Source organism: Lactuca saligna, chromosome 7, assembly GCF_052625555.1.
Source record: "Lactuca saligna cultivar CGN05327 chromosome 7, ASM5262555v1, whole genome shotgun sequence".
NCBI lineage: Eukaryota > Viridiplantae > Streptophyta > Magnoliopsida > Asterales > Asteraceae > Lactuca > Lactuca saligna.
Window position 1 is genome coordinate 66,169,535 of NC_136423.1, and position 13,744 is coordinate 66,183,278.

General features: G+C 34.5%; 3 protein-coding genes across 4 annotated transcripts; 1 reads left to right on the forward strand and 2 right to left on the reverse strand.

The window, feature by feature from the left end:
- Window positions 1–560: 560 nt before the first annotated feature.
- On the forward strand, window positions 561–4,413 carry LOC145005961 (oxidoreductase, zinc-binding dehydrogenase family protein). The gene is made up of 11 exons (XM_078965063.1): window positions 561–686; window positions 778–1,002; window positions 1,379–1,474; window positions 1,789–1,877; window positions 2,332–2,460; window positions 2,702–2,822; window positions 3,022–3,106; window positions 3,194–3,303; window positions 3,381–3,526; window positions 3,716–3,812; window positions 3,898–4,413. The coding sequence occupies exons 1-11, from the start codon at window positions 606–608 to the stop codon at window positions 4,219–4,221; spliced, it is 1,503 nt and encodes a 500-aa protein (XP_078821189.1). The 5' UTR covers window positions 561–605; the 3' UTR covers window positions 4,222–4,413.
- A 431-nt stretch (window positions 4,414–4,844) lies between these two features.
- LOC145005426 (4/1 protein short form protein) lies at window positions 4,845–7,474 on the reverse strand. 2 transcript variants are annotated; one of them, XM_078964508.1, is made up of 8 exons: window positions 7,283–7,474; window positions 7,078–7,183; window positions 6,543–6,598; window positions 6,340–6,417; window positions 6,001–6,074; window positions 5,786–5,919; window positions 5,393–5,488; window positions 4,845–5,144 (listed from the first exon to the last, which is right to left on the reverse strand). In XM_078964508.1, exons 1-8 carry the CDS (start codon window positions 7,340–7,342, stop codon window positions 5,005–5,007), a joined length of 744 nt encoding a protein of 247 aa, XP_078820634.1. In that variant the 5' UTR covers window positions 7,343–7,474; the 3' UTR covers window positions 4,845–5,004. The 2 variants fall into 2 exon arrangements, with proteins under 2 accessions (XP_078820634.1, XP_078820635.1); XM_078964509.1 differs by lacking the exon at window positions 5,393–5,488.
- A 3,980-nt stretch (window positions 7,475–11,454) lies between these two features.
- On the reverse strand, window positions 11,455–13,174 carry LOC145007026 (uncharacterized). The gene is made up of 5 exons (XM_078966030.1): window positions 12,407–13,174; window positions 12,075–12,359; window positions 11,749–11,998; window positions 11,504–11,674; window positions 11,455–11,462 (listed from the first exon to the last, which is right to left on the reverse strand). Exons 1-5 carry the CDS (start codon window positions 13,172–13,174, stop codon window positions 11,455–11,457), a joined length of 1,482 nt encoding a protein of 493 aa, XP_078822156.1.
- Between the last annotated feature and the right edge of the window lie 570 nt (window positions 13,175–13,744).

The following is a 13,744-nucleotide window of genomic DNA, read 5'->3' on the forward strand; positions in this document are numbered from 1 at the left end:
AACCCTACAACAGTTAACACTTGCCCAGGGTAAGGGCCCTTCATGAAAGTACCATCCAGACCTAGAAAATCTCTTAACCCAGATTTGAATCCTAACTTCAATGCACCTAGACAGATATATATTCTTCTAAAAGTTCTTGTGGTAATAGACAGGGAGGTTTCTGGATACACATCAATCCGAACTGTTGTACCAGGATTAGTGTTGAGTAGCTCCAACACATAATCCCTCAAAAATCCATACTGTACTTGGTAGTCCCCACTAATGATACGCTCAACCATTAACTTTGCCCTAGACTTAATTTTTTCACATTCAGGATCATTTTTGAAGTTTTGTCTATAATATAATATGTGACAAGTGTTATTATTTTTTTTAGTTGGACTAGACTTAATTTTTTCACATACATAATCCACTTTACCCAAATGTCCGGCCATAAAGTTTTGGTTTCTTTAGAGTACCAAACTACCTTGGTATTCTTCGATCATTGGGCCTAATCAAAAGCCCACTACCTACTTTAGGTGAAGTTCAATATATGAGCCCAATTAATTTCGTTTCGAACAAAACCGAACAGATTGGTATTTGATCAAGTGCAGTGGACGACGGCGACGATGGTGAAAGCGGTGGTCGGAGAAGAAATCCAGCTCAAATCCGTTGAAGACCGCCTCAGCCATTCCCGTCTCTCCTGCCAGGTAATCCTGTCTTCTTCTCTGTCATTGTGTATGTGTTGACTGACGCACACATATACACGTAGTTTGTTCACAATTTTGGTGATTTTGACAGGTAGGGCTGGCGATTGGGAAGATAAGTACAAGTTTGGATAGAGGTTTTGTGTTTGATTTAGTCCCCACGCCGTTAAACGATGCCGGAGAAGTAGCTTCTTGGATCATCGAGAGCAAAGATGATAATAACAATAAGAAGAAAGGAGGATCAAAATCCAAAACGCAATCGGATTCTTCTTCGTTTTTGTCCATTGATAAGGATTGGGTCGCTGAACATGCTCGTCAGGTTTGGTTCGATATCCTCAACTTAATACTTAGCTTTGATCGGTTTCTTAATTTGGGCAGCTACAAGTATAGCGATTGAAAACATAATGTTATGAACGACACTGTTAGAACAATATGAAAAAATTCACATGCATTTTGAAGAATGAAATGTAGATATACTAGATTGAATCAATTGTGAAACTGACAATTCAACCCAAGCATCTAACTACTAATATGAAGCAGCTAATGATCCATGATTGACTTGGATTTTGCGAATTGGATGCATGCTTGAATTTTGTATTATGCATGTCTACATTTCTGTTATAAAATTGAGTGGTCTAAATCTGTTTATTCTACTTGAGCTTTTATGTTTGAGTTGCCTTTGAAATTGTGAACAGGTTTCAAGAATGTTAGTTGGTGGCATGAAGGTAGTTGGCATCTACATATGGATGAATGAAAGTTTGTTCAAGAATTCTACTTTAGTGCTCTGCCAGGTTTAATTCCATTCTATTAAAAACTAAACTTTGTGTCTACTCATGTTCTTTCCTTCAAGTCACAGTTCTTAGTATCTTTTTGACTTGATGAAGAAAGAACGACTTAACAGAGAAAGTCAGAGAAATGAGGATCCTTCCCATTAAGTTCTAACTGTTTACAAACTTTCCCTTAACTTGTAATATCTTTTTCTAAAATGATTTTTACATGTCATTTATCGAGAACATAGAAACAGGGCCTATATGTATATGTGTGTGTGTGTTTGGTATGTATATATAGATGCATATACCTGTTGTTGATGTAATTTCTATTGCAGACTGTTAAAGGAGTTGCAGATGCAGCACCGATAAGAGATATTGGTTGGGATGAGAGACTGCTTATTCACATAAGCTATAGTCCAAGCAGGTAACTGAAAATTTTAAAAACAATTTGGGAAAAAAGATATGTTTTCTCTTTGAGATGAGTCCTCGTTATATCTAATTAGCAGCCTATAATTGCAGATTCTTAGGGGTCGTTTCTTCTTTTTCCCATTAAGTCTTGTATGGATAAAGTAGCTAAAGTGTTGTATACATGAGGTCTGTTTCTTTTCCAGACTGAATAAACCGTCTGAATGAGACTAATGACCACTTTACCTTTACATTCCAACAAACAATATTGATCAGTTTTAATGTGAGAGTAGTTGGGACTAGGGAAAAAGAAGGGCAAATATTGATCATATTATCTGGTGGAGATTGATTTGCAAATTGCAATTCTAAATCTGATAAACAAATAGTAACTTCATACATACTTTTTTACACAATTATGAATGTATATAAACAAAGTTGTTGTATTGAGATTGTAGCATTCTAATGTTGGTTAGGTGGACATGTCGAAATTGCTCTTTGTCTTCAAATATAACCTCAAGCAGCCTACGCCCATGCGACTTCAAAATGGGAAGAGTTTTTTCCACTCTTCAGAAGTTTAGATGCATTTACAGCTTTGATATAAGGTATGAATTTAGACCTATTGTTTGTCATACAAAAAGTCAGTTTTCTTGCATTGACTTCTCAAATCTGATTATTTGGCCTTAAAAATTCGGTAAATCAGCATCAATATCAAATCTTTCAAACATTGCAAAACTGAGCAACTAGGTTTGGAGCACTTGCTTAGGGTCTGTTTCGTTGGATGGCCTTATATTTGTGTGTTTTATTTTAATAATCCACGAATAACAAAAAGTTGTCTTTTCCCAGGTTTCCAATATTTCATGAGAGCATTTCAAATCCCAAAAAATTTGCTGGAATTGTTCGTGATGTAATATCAAGTCATGCTGAAGAACTGAAGGGGGCAAAGGCTTTGATTAATGGGAATTTGGTATGCATCTATCTGTTACTTAACATTTAAACTCAACACCTCTGTTTTTGCCTATTAACACTTTACTATAGTTTGTTTGATCATTGATAGAATTCGGATGATTTTAGTAAATGAAAATATATTGCTTTATTTCTATTTCATGCATTTAGCCCAATAAAATATGGGTGTCATGTGACTATAATTTTTTGTATTTGTGAAGGTGAATGTGGATGAGCAATGTTCATTTGATGGTGTCCATGAAGTTGAATTTTTTATACCTTTCATGCAGCATACATCTTTTCAAGGTATTTATCTGACCTTCCCTAAGGCCTAATCACCTTGTTGTGAAATTATTGTTAACATATGTGATATGTCACTCTTGTTTTCTTAAGCATACAGTGAAGAGGAGGTTGTGGGTATTTTGGTCTTTACTGGTTCAGTCTGTTCTTATGCATACTCTAATTCCAAAGAATCCATTTCACAAGCTTTGGCTGATTTAAAGGTATGAGAAAATCAAAATATCAATCTACTTACTTTTTACTTATTTTGGTTTTATTAAGGGTTTTGTTTGTTGTTTAGGGGGATATCATTTCAAGCCTACATAGTAGATTAGATATCATCTGTGATGAGGCTGATGGACAATTGGATTCAGATTCTGTTGCAGATGTTGGTGGGGAGGTTTCAACTCAGACACCTATTCCGCACCTTCAACTGCAGTCATTAAGGTCAGCTAGTATAAATAAGTATGTTATGGTTTTATAGAAAGACCAAAATACCCTCATTATATACTAACCTAACCAAAGGCTCCCTAAGTGTGGTGTTGTTTTCTTAAATTGTTTTTTTAAACGTGATTTATCAGGAGATGACATAATGTTGGTTGATTAATATTGTTTTGTTTTGTTTAACTAAAACAGGAAAGGATGCAGTCTTTGTTTCCCTCGAAGAGTTTTTGTCCCTTGGCTGGGTGACACGTATATATGTGACTACCTACAGCCTTCTGAAACACTTGAGGTTTTTCCTTTTTTTTTTTTTTTTTTTTTTTTTAAAGTTCAAACAAAACAGGTCTAACTAAATTGTGGAATATTCTGTTTATTAGGGTGTTAAAGACCATTGTGTTGAATTGATGTCTATGGAAGCTCTAACCGACACATCCATGGTTTTGGAGCCAGAAGCAGAATCAGCAACTTCCATGAAATTCTCCACCAATTCCAATTCCAATTCAAATTCCTTCTGGGAAACAGCAATGCCAGTGTCCCCAGAATTGAGAACATTATCCTTGAACAACAACAGTGGTGACAAAGGCTCAGTTTCTGGGAAACAGTTAGAAAAATCCAGTAGTAATGTTAGCATCATAGCTGCAATGTTGGTTCTTTTTATCTCTGTTTTAGTAGGTCTTTTCCTTTGTGCTTTCAGGACATGACAGGGCCAGGGTCAGGGTCAAATGTTTTTTTTTTCTTCTTTTCTTGGTGTGAATTAGTGTTATTCTATTGTGTCATAATATGAAATGTATTTACAAAAATGCAGCGGATTATATTTATATGTAGACTATGTGCTATTTTAATGATAGTTGACTGAGTCAGAGCCTGACTGGGTCTGAAGTTGGTTTTGCTAATGCTATATGGAATTAAATGGACCCCATCTATTGTGATTTCTTTCAATTGTGTTCGTTCCTTAGTCATGGTGAATTTTTCCTTCCATCATGGAATCTAATGAAGAACTGTATATAACCCATTTTGTTTATGTAACTTTTACTTGGTTTTTAATGAGCATATATCATGTTTATAAAATTGAATTTTATAAAAAACAGTTGGTTAATCGTAACTTAAAATAATTTATAGAATAAAAGTTAAAAATCACATATTCACAAATATGTTAAAAAAAAAATCCATTTTATTCCTACATGCTAGAGGCCAACAATCATTATCATGGAATGTAATTATTACTCCTTCCATTACCAGATTACCTTGTTCATACCATTCTCTTTCATCCAAAGTGTTTGTGTTGTAAATTGTAACAAAAAGAAAATAGCATTCCAAAAGGCTTGAACTATAATGTGTTTACTGAAGCATGTCATATTCTATACACACACACACACAATAGTAGATTTCAGTGATTGAAAAATTGTTAACAGACTTATCTTATATTTGCAGATATCACGAACTTACCAAACTAAATGAAAGATGAGTCAGAGTCTTGTTTCAACTCAAGTAGTTAGTTGTCTTTTAAGAACCTCATTCTCCTTCCTTAGTTTCATTACCTTCTGCTTCAGAGTTTCAACGTGCCTATTTGAATTCATTTCCTGTTTGTTTTCAGATTCACCCAACTTTGTTCTGCTAATCAGTACTGCAACACACACACACACACGCACATTAACCAAGTATATCATTGTCAATGAAGAATATTAGTATTATTAGATTTAAAAGATCATCAAAGTTGCAGTTGTCATCATCGTATATGATCAAATTTGTGAAATAGCAAGCTACTTTGATTGAAAGTACAATATGGTAACATAAATAAATGAAAGTAAGATGTTATAATAGAAAATACTGTTTATGCATTTAGCCCTTATCATATACGAAATATGAACATACATTCTTTTTCTAGACTTTGGAGCTTCCTGTTCAACCCGTTTTTCTCTTCCTGCTCCATCATAAGACAATCCTTCAAATCTTGTATCTCATATTGATCTAGGAACAACATGAAACATCACACTTTTTAGTTTTTATGTGTTGTTTCTTTTTGACTTAATAAACTTAATGGGGGACATGACTTGACTTGATCTGGTAAGCTATATGTCACTGTTTCTTTTACTAAATACATAAGGAATGACTTGATATAAAAGGAGAATTTTCTGTTAAGTCGACTTTTGCAAGTTTGCACTTAACTTGCATTTTTGCAAGTGTGTTGTTATTTTCTTAGATATCTTTAAACATAATTTATCCAAACAACACTTAATGGGAAAAAACTGTAAATGTCAAGCTCACATTTCATTTCCACATCGGAGTGGACTCGATCCAATCTTTTTGATAAAGCTTCAACATGGTTTCTATGTGCACCTAAATCTTGGTGGAGTTGATTAATGGTCGATTCGTTTGCTGTTTTCTGAGCTATGGAATCTCTGGTCAACAATAAATTTAAAAAAATTCAAATAAGATGTCAATTTAGTTAAGAAAAATAGTCTTTATAAGTGAAAACTCACTTGATTTGAACCTCTAGCTCTTTTATTCTCTTCTCATAATCATGCTTAAGCAGACTCATTGCATTTCTCAACTCCTGCTTGCAAAAACTCAACTTTCCACTTAGAAACTTAAAGGTAAATGCAAGAAATAGCAACCTACTTTTACAAAATGTTCTAAAACTGGATACCCCTTAGCTATGATTTGGTAGATTTCTCAAAGCACTATGCTTAATAAGACCTTGGCCCTTTACTTATGTAAGGCCAAGAAATAGAGGACTTGCATCAGAATTGCATGCAATAACACAATGTTACACCTAGCTATATGTCAAAGTAACATGTGGTTATCAAATGCTCACTTACATTCTCTTTCCTGATATGTTCATCATTCACCCTCTTCAGTTCCTCTTTCAAGCTGCGACAGTTATTCCTACATTCAAGCTGTCTCATTGAATAAAAATTGTAAGATGCAAAAGAAGTTCAGAATTACAGTGGCCATTCTCACTTAAGCCTAAAATTGTACTACAAGCAGAAGTTAACTGACTCTAGTAATTAACATTGTTCACCTGATTAGCCAGTTTGTTGATGGATTCTGTATACAGCTTCATCACTCTCTCATTTTCTAAAAGGACTAGATATTAGTCAAATAGGTCGTTTACAAGTTCAAATCTAGACAAGTAACTTTTCAAATAGCACAAGAAGATTGCAATATACATGAGCTATAAACAATAGAAGCTCAAAGATCGGTGGTGTTTGATAACAGATGGATAGAGTAATCTCACACCTCCTTAAAATACAATTGAGATAATTAATGGCTCTTATGCCATTAGATTTTCATTTCGTTCGTTTTGAACTCCCCTTCAAATTTGGAGTATGGCATATCCCTCACGTAAAGTAGAATCACAATTAAAGTAACTTTTGTACGCCTAAATAACAGAGTTCATATTTAGAAATAGAAAACGAAAACAAAAAGTAACATCCACAAACTTCCATTAAATTTCGTAAATTTGATGATTCATGATAGTAATCGAATAATCACCTTCTAATGAGCGGAGAATATAGTAAATCAAAAGTGATGTTGCTTTTGATCATAATACACACCTGATTTGAGAGCGTTGGCGGTGAATTCAAGCGCTTCTCGCTTTTTGATTTCGGATTTGCAGCTTGATTGAAGAGATTGAATCTTAACGATTCCCTCGCAGAAATCCTACGTAACACGATGATGAAATTTAGGTTTTGATAAGCTGTGAATCGATTTGATCCGAAAAAAAAAGAGTACAAGGTGAAGATTAAACGTAGTAAGTACATTGTGTATCTCATCGAAATCGGATAGAAGTGACTCCAATGCTTCATCAGTTGCCGCCATCTTGAAACTACCTCCTTTTCTTCGGTTCTTCTTACCGGTTGGTTTGTTTTCAATTTTCAAAGAACCAGGGAAAAAGGGAGGGTAACGCAACGTTGGGTGTTAATTGAATTTATTTTGAACTGCTATTTTGGATTCATAATACGGACGTATGCTGCAGTTATGATTTCTTGGAGTTTTTATAATATCTCCACCCAATGATTTTTTTTTTTTTTTTTTTTTTTTTTTTTATTTTTTATTTTTGTCCAATGTTATTTTATAATTATTTTGAATTAACTTTTTTTTTTCAATATCATTTTATGAGTTATTTTATTTTATTAAATTTTATATAATATTTTAACGTAATAATTATAATAAATATAGTAATAAATGTATACCGATTTTATTAATAAATTGCAAAAATGGTTCCTGTGGTATCTCAAAACTAGCATGTTTGGGCCAAAATGGTTTTGGCTAGCATCAATGATCCAAAAGTTTCATTTTCTTGCAAGTTTGGTCCAATTTGGTTTGAATTTTTTTGGAAAGACGATTTTGCCCTTATTATTTAATTTTTCATTTTTGTTTTTATTACCAACAATTAAAAATAAAACAAAACAAAATAAAATACCCTCTCTCTCTCTCTCTCTCTCTCTCTCTCTCTCTCTCGTTTCTTGCTTACTATTGTCCAAAGAAGAAGAACGAGTGGTTGTCACCGGCCTAGGCTGCCCCTCCGCCTCCCTCCGGTCATGTAGCACCACCCCAAACACCCGATTCGATCGTTGCTACCCTCCATTTGAAGCTAGACAGATGCCAACGAGAGAAAGGAGATCGAGATCTGAAGTTTGGGTTTCTTGACGATTAGGGTTTCTTGGCGGCTAGGGTTTTAAGATGGAGGGTTTCACGACTGGAAATCGAGGGGAAGACACCTCAGATCAATTTTCCTTGGCTGTTGAGCCTCCGACGAGGTGGTTGTCATCGATCAAGGGGGTCATCGATTTGGGTTACATCTCCACACCACTGCTGGATCCTCTAGCTATAGACTGAACATATATGAAGGCGACGAGCATGGTGATGGGGTGTAGCAGTGACGAGAAGAACAAGAGAGAGGGACATGATTGGCATTTGATTCAAACACCGATTCAGAGAAGAACAAGAGAGAGGGACAAGATTGGCATTTGATTCAATAATTGGAAAGGAAGCAAAAAATTCTAGGTTGTAAACCGTAACCCCTTTCATCTGTAAATCGTAATCTCTTTAACATGTACTGATTTAGGGTATACGGTGTCTGCGATTCAGGGAGGGGGATAAAAGGGGTGCAGTTTACCTTCATTTTTATGTTTATTGAGTTGTTTGTGTGCTTATGGGTTTGAGTTGGGCAATTCATAGAAGAATTTGATTCCGATGGTGGTGATGGCAGTTCATCAGAAATCAATTTCTTAGTTCGTGAATATGATGTTCTTGTTCTTGAACTCAGGAAAAACCGAGTGTTCTTGAGATTCATATGCATATATGAGTGTGTATGTGTTTAGTCTATTCAACTTCATACAATGAATTGAACAAAATTGATAAAAGTTAGGGTTCTTCATTTTACAAATCCACTACCAAATCTGTATTAATTTTGTTTGTAGAGAGAGAGAAAGATAGAGAGAGAAAGAGGAAGAGAGAGAGAGAGAGTATTTTATTTTTGTTTTATTTTTAATTTCTTTTTAATTACTGATAATAAAATAAAATGGAAAATTAAAATATAAGGGCAAATCCGTCATTATAAAAAAGTTCATAGGAAATTGGACCAAACTCGCAACAAAACGAAACTATTGGACCATCCTTGCAAGCCAAACCCATTTTGAACCAAAGGTGCTAGTTTTGACATACCACAGGGACCATCCTTGCAATTTTGTCTATATTTTAATTTCAAAGTTACTAAAATTGAAGTTCATTATTTCTTTTATTTATTTAAATTTAAAAAATAAAAAACATTTCTATTATAATAATTCATTATTTTTCAAATTTTCTTAAAAATTTAAAGTTCTCAAATATTTAGACTTTTATATCTATTTTTTTTAAATTAACTCATATAATACATGAGTCTCAGAATTAGTAAACATAATATTACATAAACTAAGTTTAAACTCATTCAAATCCAAAGAGAAAACCAATATTGATAATTCAAAATATAATCACTAATCAAATACTTATTTGCAAAGAAAAAAAAATTAATTTACAAATTTAAAGTTTTGCAAGTAAATTTATAATTTGTTTTCATATATATATATATATATATATATATATATATATATATATATATATATATATATATATATATATATATATATATATATATAAGTTCGATATTTGATAGAGTAAATTATATGAATACTCGTTTGTAATTGTAGTGTCAAAATAAATGTTTAGTTTTTCTTTTAAAAAATTAATTCGGGTCATCCATTGTTTGTTTAAAAATTACAAATTTCATCTCTCCGGTCGTATTCTAATTTTCTCTCATTTGTTTATTATTTTTAGATGACAAAATTTCACGATTGGTCCCTGTGGTTTACACAATATCGCACTTTGAGGACTTTCTAGTAAAAAGTCACGCGAATGGTCCTTAAGGTTTCATTTAATTGCGTGATTGGTCCTTGACCCTAACCCCGTCATTTTTGAGCCGTTAGTGAAGGGGTAAATTTGTCTTTTCATCTTGTTGTGCATCAGAGTATATAATTTAAGTTCCGCCTTTGTATCCTTCTACTTCTCGTTCCTTGCCTCTGTTCTTCCCTCCCTACTCACATTCTATTCCAAAATTGAAGAAGATGTTGATATGCCACTGTGGAAGGCCGGCGATTTTGGTGACATCGTGGACTGACTTGAACCCAGGTCGTCGATTTTGGTCATGCTCAAGGTTAGGAGGAACATGCAGCTTTTTTGGATGGTTCGACCCTCCCATGTGCCCTAGGTCAACTGTTGTGATTCCAGGGTTGTTGCGTGGAAGAAACAATCTCGAAGCAAGATTGATGATGGTGAAATGGCTACTTTGTCTGAGTTGGTTGTTTTTCATGGTGTGTTACCTTTTCAAGTAAAAAATCAAGAAGCATTTGGGGGAGGGGGGAATCTATAACTTGGAATCTGTCTTTTGGTCCCATTTTGTCATAGCTTTTGAAGGATTTTCCCTATGATTGTATGTAATGTTGGGACAAGAAAATGTAACAGATATAATATGTAATGTAAGTTTGATGTTTTGTTTTAATGTGATGGATATTATATTAGCAAGGAAGGAAATTGTCAATTTGATTGCATGTAAGTGTAATGTTGATTATTAAAGTGCAGTAACATAGCCAAAAAACTAATTACCAAAGTAGCATTACCATTAACCATAATGCATGTAAGTGTAATATCATGTTACAAACATAGAATACCCAAAAGACCTATCAAAAGTAGTTGTTTTGACTGACATACCATAACCAAACTTAGTAAACATGTTCTAACTTTAATTAGACATAATAGCAAAAGATTACTTAGAAATACAAACTAAGCTACAACATGTTTTCCCTTCTTTTGTCCACCCCCTATCCAGCTTCACTAGGACCTCCCTGCCCCTTGCAAGTCATAGCATTGTGACCTTTGTTGTGGCATTTGCTACAAGTGACTGTCAAGTGTTTCCTACTTAACTTGGTACTTTGAGTTGGCTCATCAACTGCCCTCTTCCTTTTTTTCTTTGGCCTACCAACCTATAAACAAATTCATATGGTTACATATTAACAAGTTTATTAAATAGTTTCAAGTTAAATTAAACAAAACATGTATGACAACAAACCTGTTTGTGATGTTTGGGTGGGAGAAGGGTTGTTGGACAATCAGATCTAGGCCACATGCTCCTTCCATTTATTGGGTCAATTGTGTGTTGGTACATAGCATTCCATGTACTGAGCCAGTAACATTTGCTCACCCAAGCCTCAGGATCTCCACATTCTGACCCATTCTGCATCTTATCATACATTGCAGCAATAGCATGCTGGCATGGAATACCTGTAATGTCCCATTTCCTGCAAGTGCAACTCCTCTCTTTCAAATTCACAACATACTGCTCCATCCATAGACCAGTCACTTGATATTTATCAGCTCCATTAAATAGAACCCTCATCTTACTTGCCTCTGTCTTATTGTTTTCTAAGATTATTGTTGCAGTTGTACTTAGAGAACCTTTGCATTTGTCTAGCACCTTATGAACATTTACTATTCTCTTTGTGAGGTATTCTCTAATATATTCCAAACAAGTGATTATAGGCTTGTCCCTTGCCTCATCTAGCTTGGAGTTAAATACCTCACACAAGTTATTTGTTAAACTATCAGTCAATGCCCTTCCTATATATAAAACCAAACAATTAATTACTGAAATCAGTTATGAAATATGTTAGTGAAAAGAGTATGATACTTACCAGAGAAATGGGATCTTGCCCAGTGTTTTGCAGGAATTTTACTTAAACACTCATGTGCTTCTGGGTTAAGCTTTTTCAGTTTCTCCATAGCCCTATTAAATTTTGGTATGTTGTATACTTTTCCACAACACCATACTGCTTCCCTCAATTCATCTCCTTTGTGTTTCAATTTCATGTTGTGATACACATGTCTTAAACAGAACCTTTGCTCAGCTGATGGAAATAACTTCTCTATTGCAGCCAAGATTCCCTGTGAGTACAATTAAAATAAGTTAGTAAATGAAATAATAAAAAAAAGTAAAAGTGAATAAAAAGTTAGAGGGTACCTTTTGCCGATCTGAAATGAAAGTGAAGTTAGATGAAGAATTCAAATCTAAGTCATCACCCAAGTGTTCCAAAAACCATGTCCAAGAGTTAATATTTTCAGTCTCTACAATGGCATATGCAACTGGGTAAATGCCATTGTTCGAATCAAGCCCAACTGCAGTAAGAATTTGTCCTGGAAAGGGACCCTTCAAAAACGTACCATCAAATCCAAGAAAATCCCTCAAACCTTTTTTAAATCCCTCCTTCAATGGACCTAAGCATATATATATATCCGTTTGAAGATCCTTGTCTCAGAAGACACATTGGGTTCAGTTTCGACATCTATCTTCACAGTTGTTCCTGGATTCTTTGACTTCAATTCCATGGCATATTCTCTCAAAACACCGTACTGCTTTTCATAATCACCATAAACATATTGTTTTGCCATAGCTTTGGCCCGAAATACTTTCATCTTTGATATTGAAAGTGAATACCTCTGTACTAACTCCTCTTGTAAAGCACGTGTAGGGATCTTGGGGTTACTTTCAACTTGATGCAATATGTTGTTAGCTAGAAACTTAGATGAACAAGCCCTCACTGTCCTTGTTTGCAAACAAGAATGAGAATCTTCGTATGTTTTGACAATCCAAAGTTGTTTCTCATCTGCCCTAGATATAAAAAGAACCCATGGACAAGTTGTTTTCTTGGAAAGTACTAAATTGCCCCTATCTTTATTACTGTCACCAGTCAATTCAGGAACAATACCCCTACACTTTACCCTAACTCTTGTCTTATCATTCTTTACATAATGTAGATCCCTCCTTTCTTTTACAGAGTAGTTGGCAATAACTTCTCTTATTTTTTCCTTTTCCTTGAACGTCTGACCAATCTTAAAAGCTTTAGTGTGAACCTCACCAGATGAACAAGCAACTGGTTTTAGAATGGACCTTAACAATTTCTTCCTAGGCTCTTTTTCACTAGCAAATGACTCAAATACATCATTGTCTAAGACTTCTAAACGTTCATCTTCAATGTCTTCCTTTTCCTTAGTATTATTGTTTGTCGGATCAAGCTGGCCCAAGTCAATGTCTTCATCAAGTACACTACAGAAGTTGATCATGTTCACCTCCACATCATCTATCAAAGGTTCCTCATCAAGCACTATTTTTTTGCATCATGCTGACTATCAAAATCACTTTCATCTGCACTATCCTCACAATCATATTCATCATCTACAACTGGATCATTATTCATAACTGGCTCATCATATTGGTCATCTATGATTGGCACATCATTCATAACAGGTACATCATTCATAACTGGTTCATCATTCATAACTGGTTCATCATTCAAAACTGGCTCATCAGTCATAACTGGCTCATCATCCATAACTGGCTCACTATCCTGTATCACTTGTGAAGGTCCATCAAATGTTCCATATGGCACAATGGACTGGGAGTAGTCTAATTTTTTCCTAGAAGACCCAAAAACTTTTCCCTTCTTTTGGTTCCTATCTAGTTCAGGGGATACATCAGTAACCAACTCCTCAATAATAACCTTGGTGGGGGAGAAAAAATAACTGTTAACCCTTGTATGCCCATGCTCTATGTAGATACTTAAAAGGTTATTTTTTTCCACATAATTTGACAATACATGCACATCCCTATCATTTCCTAGAGGTAACAGACCA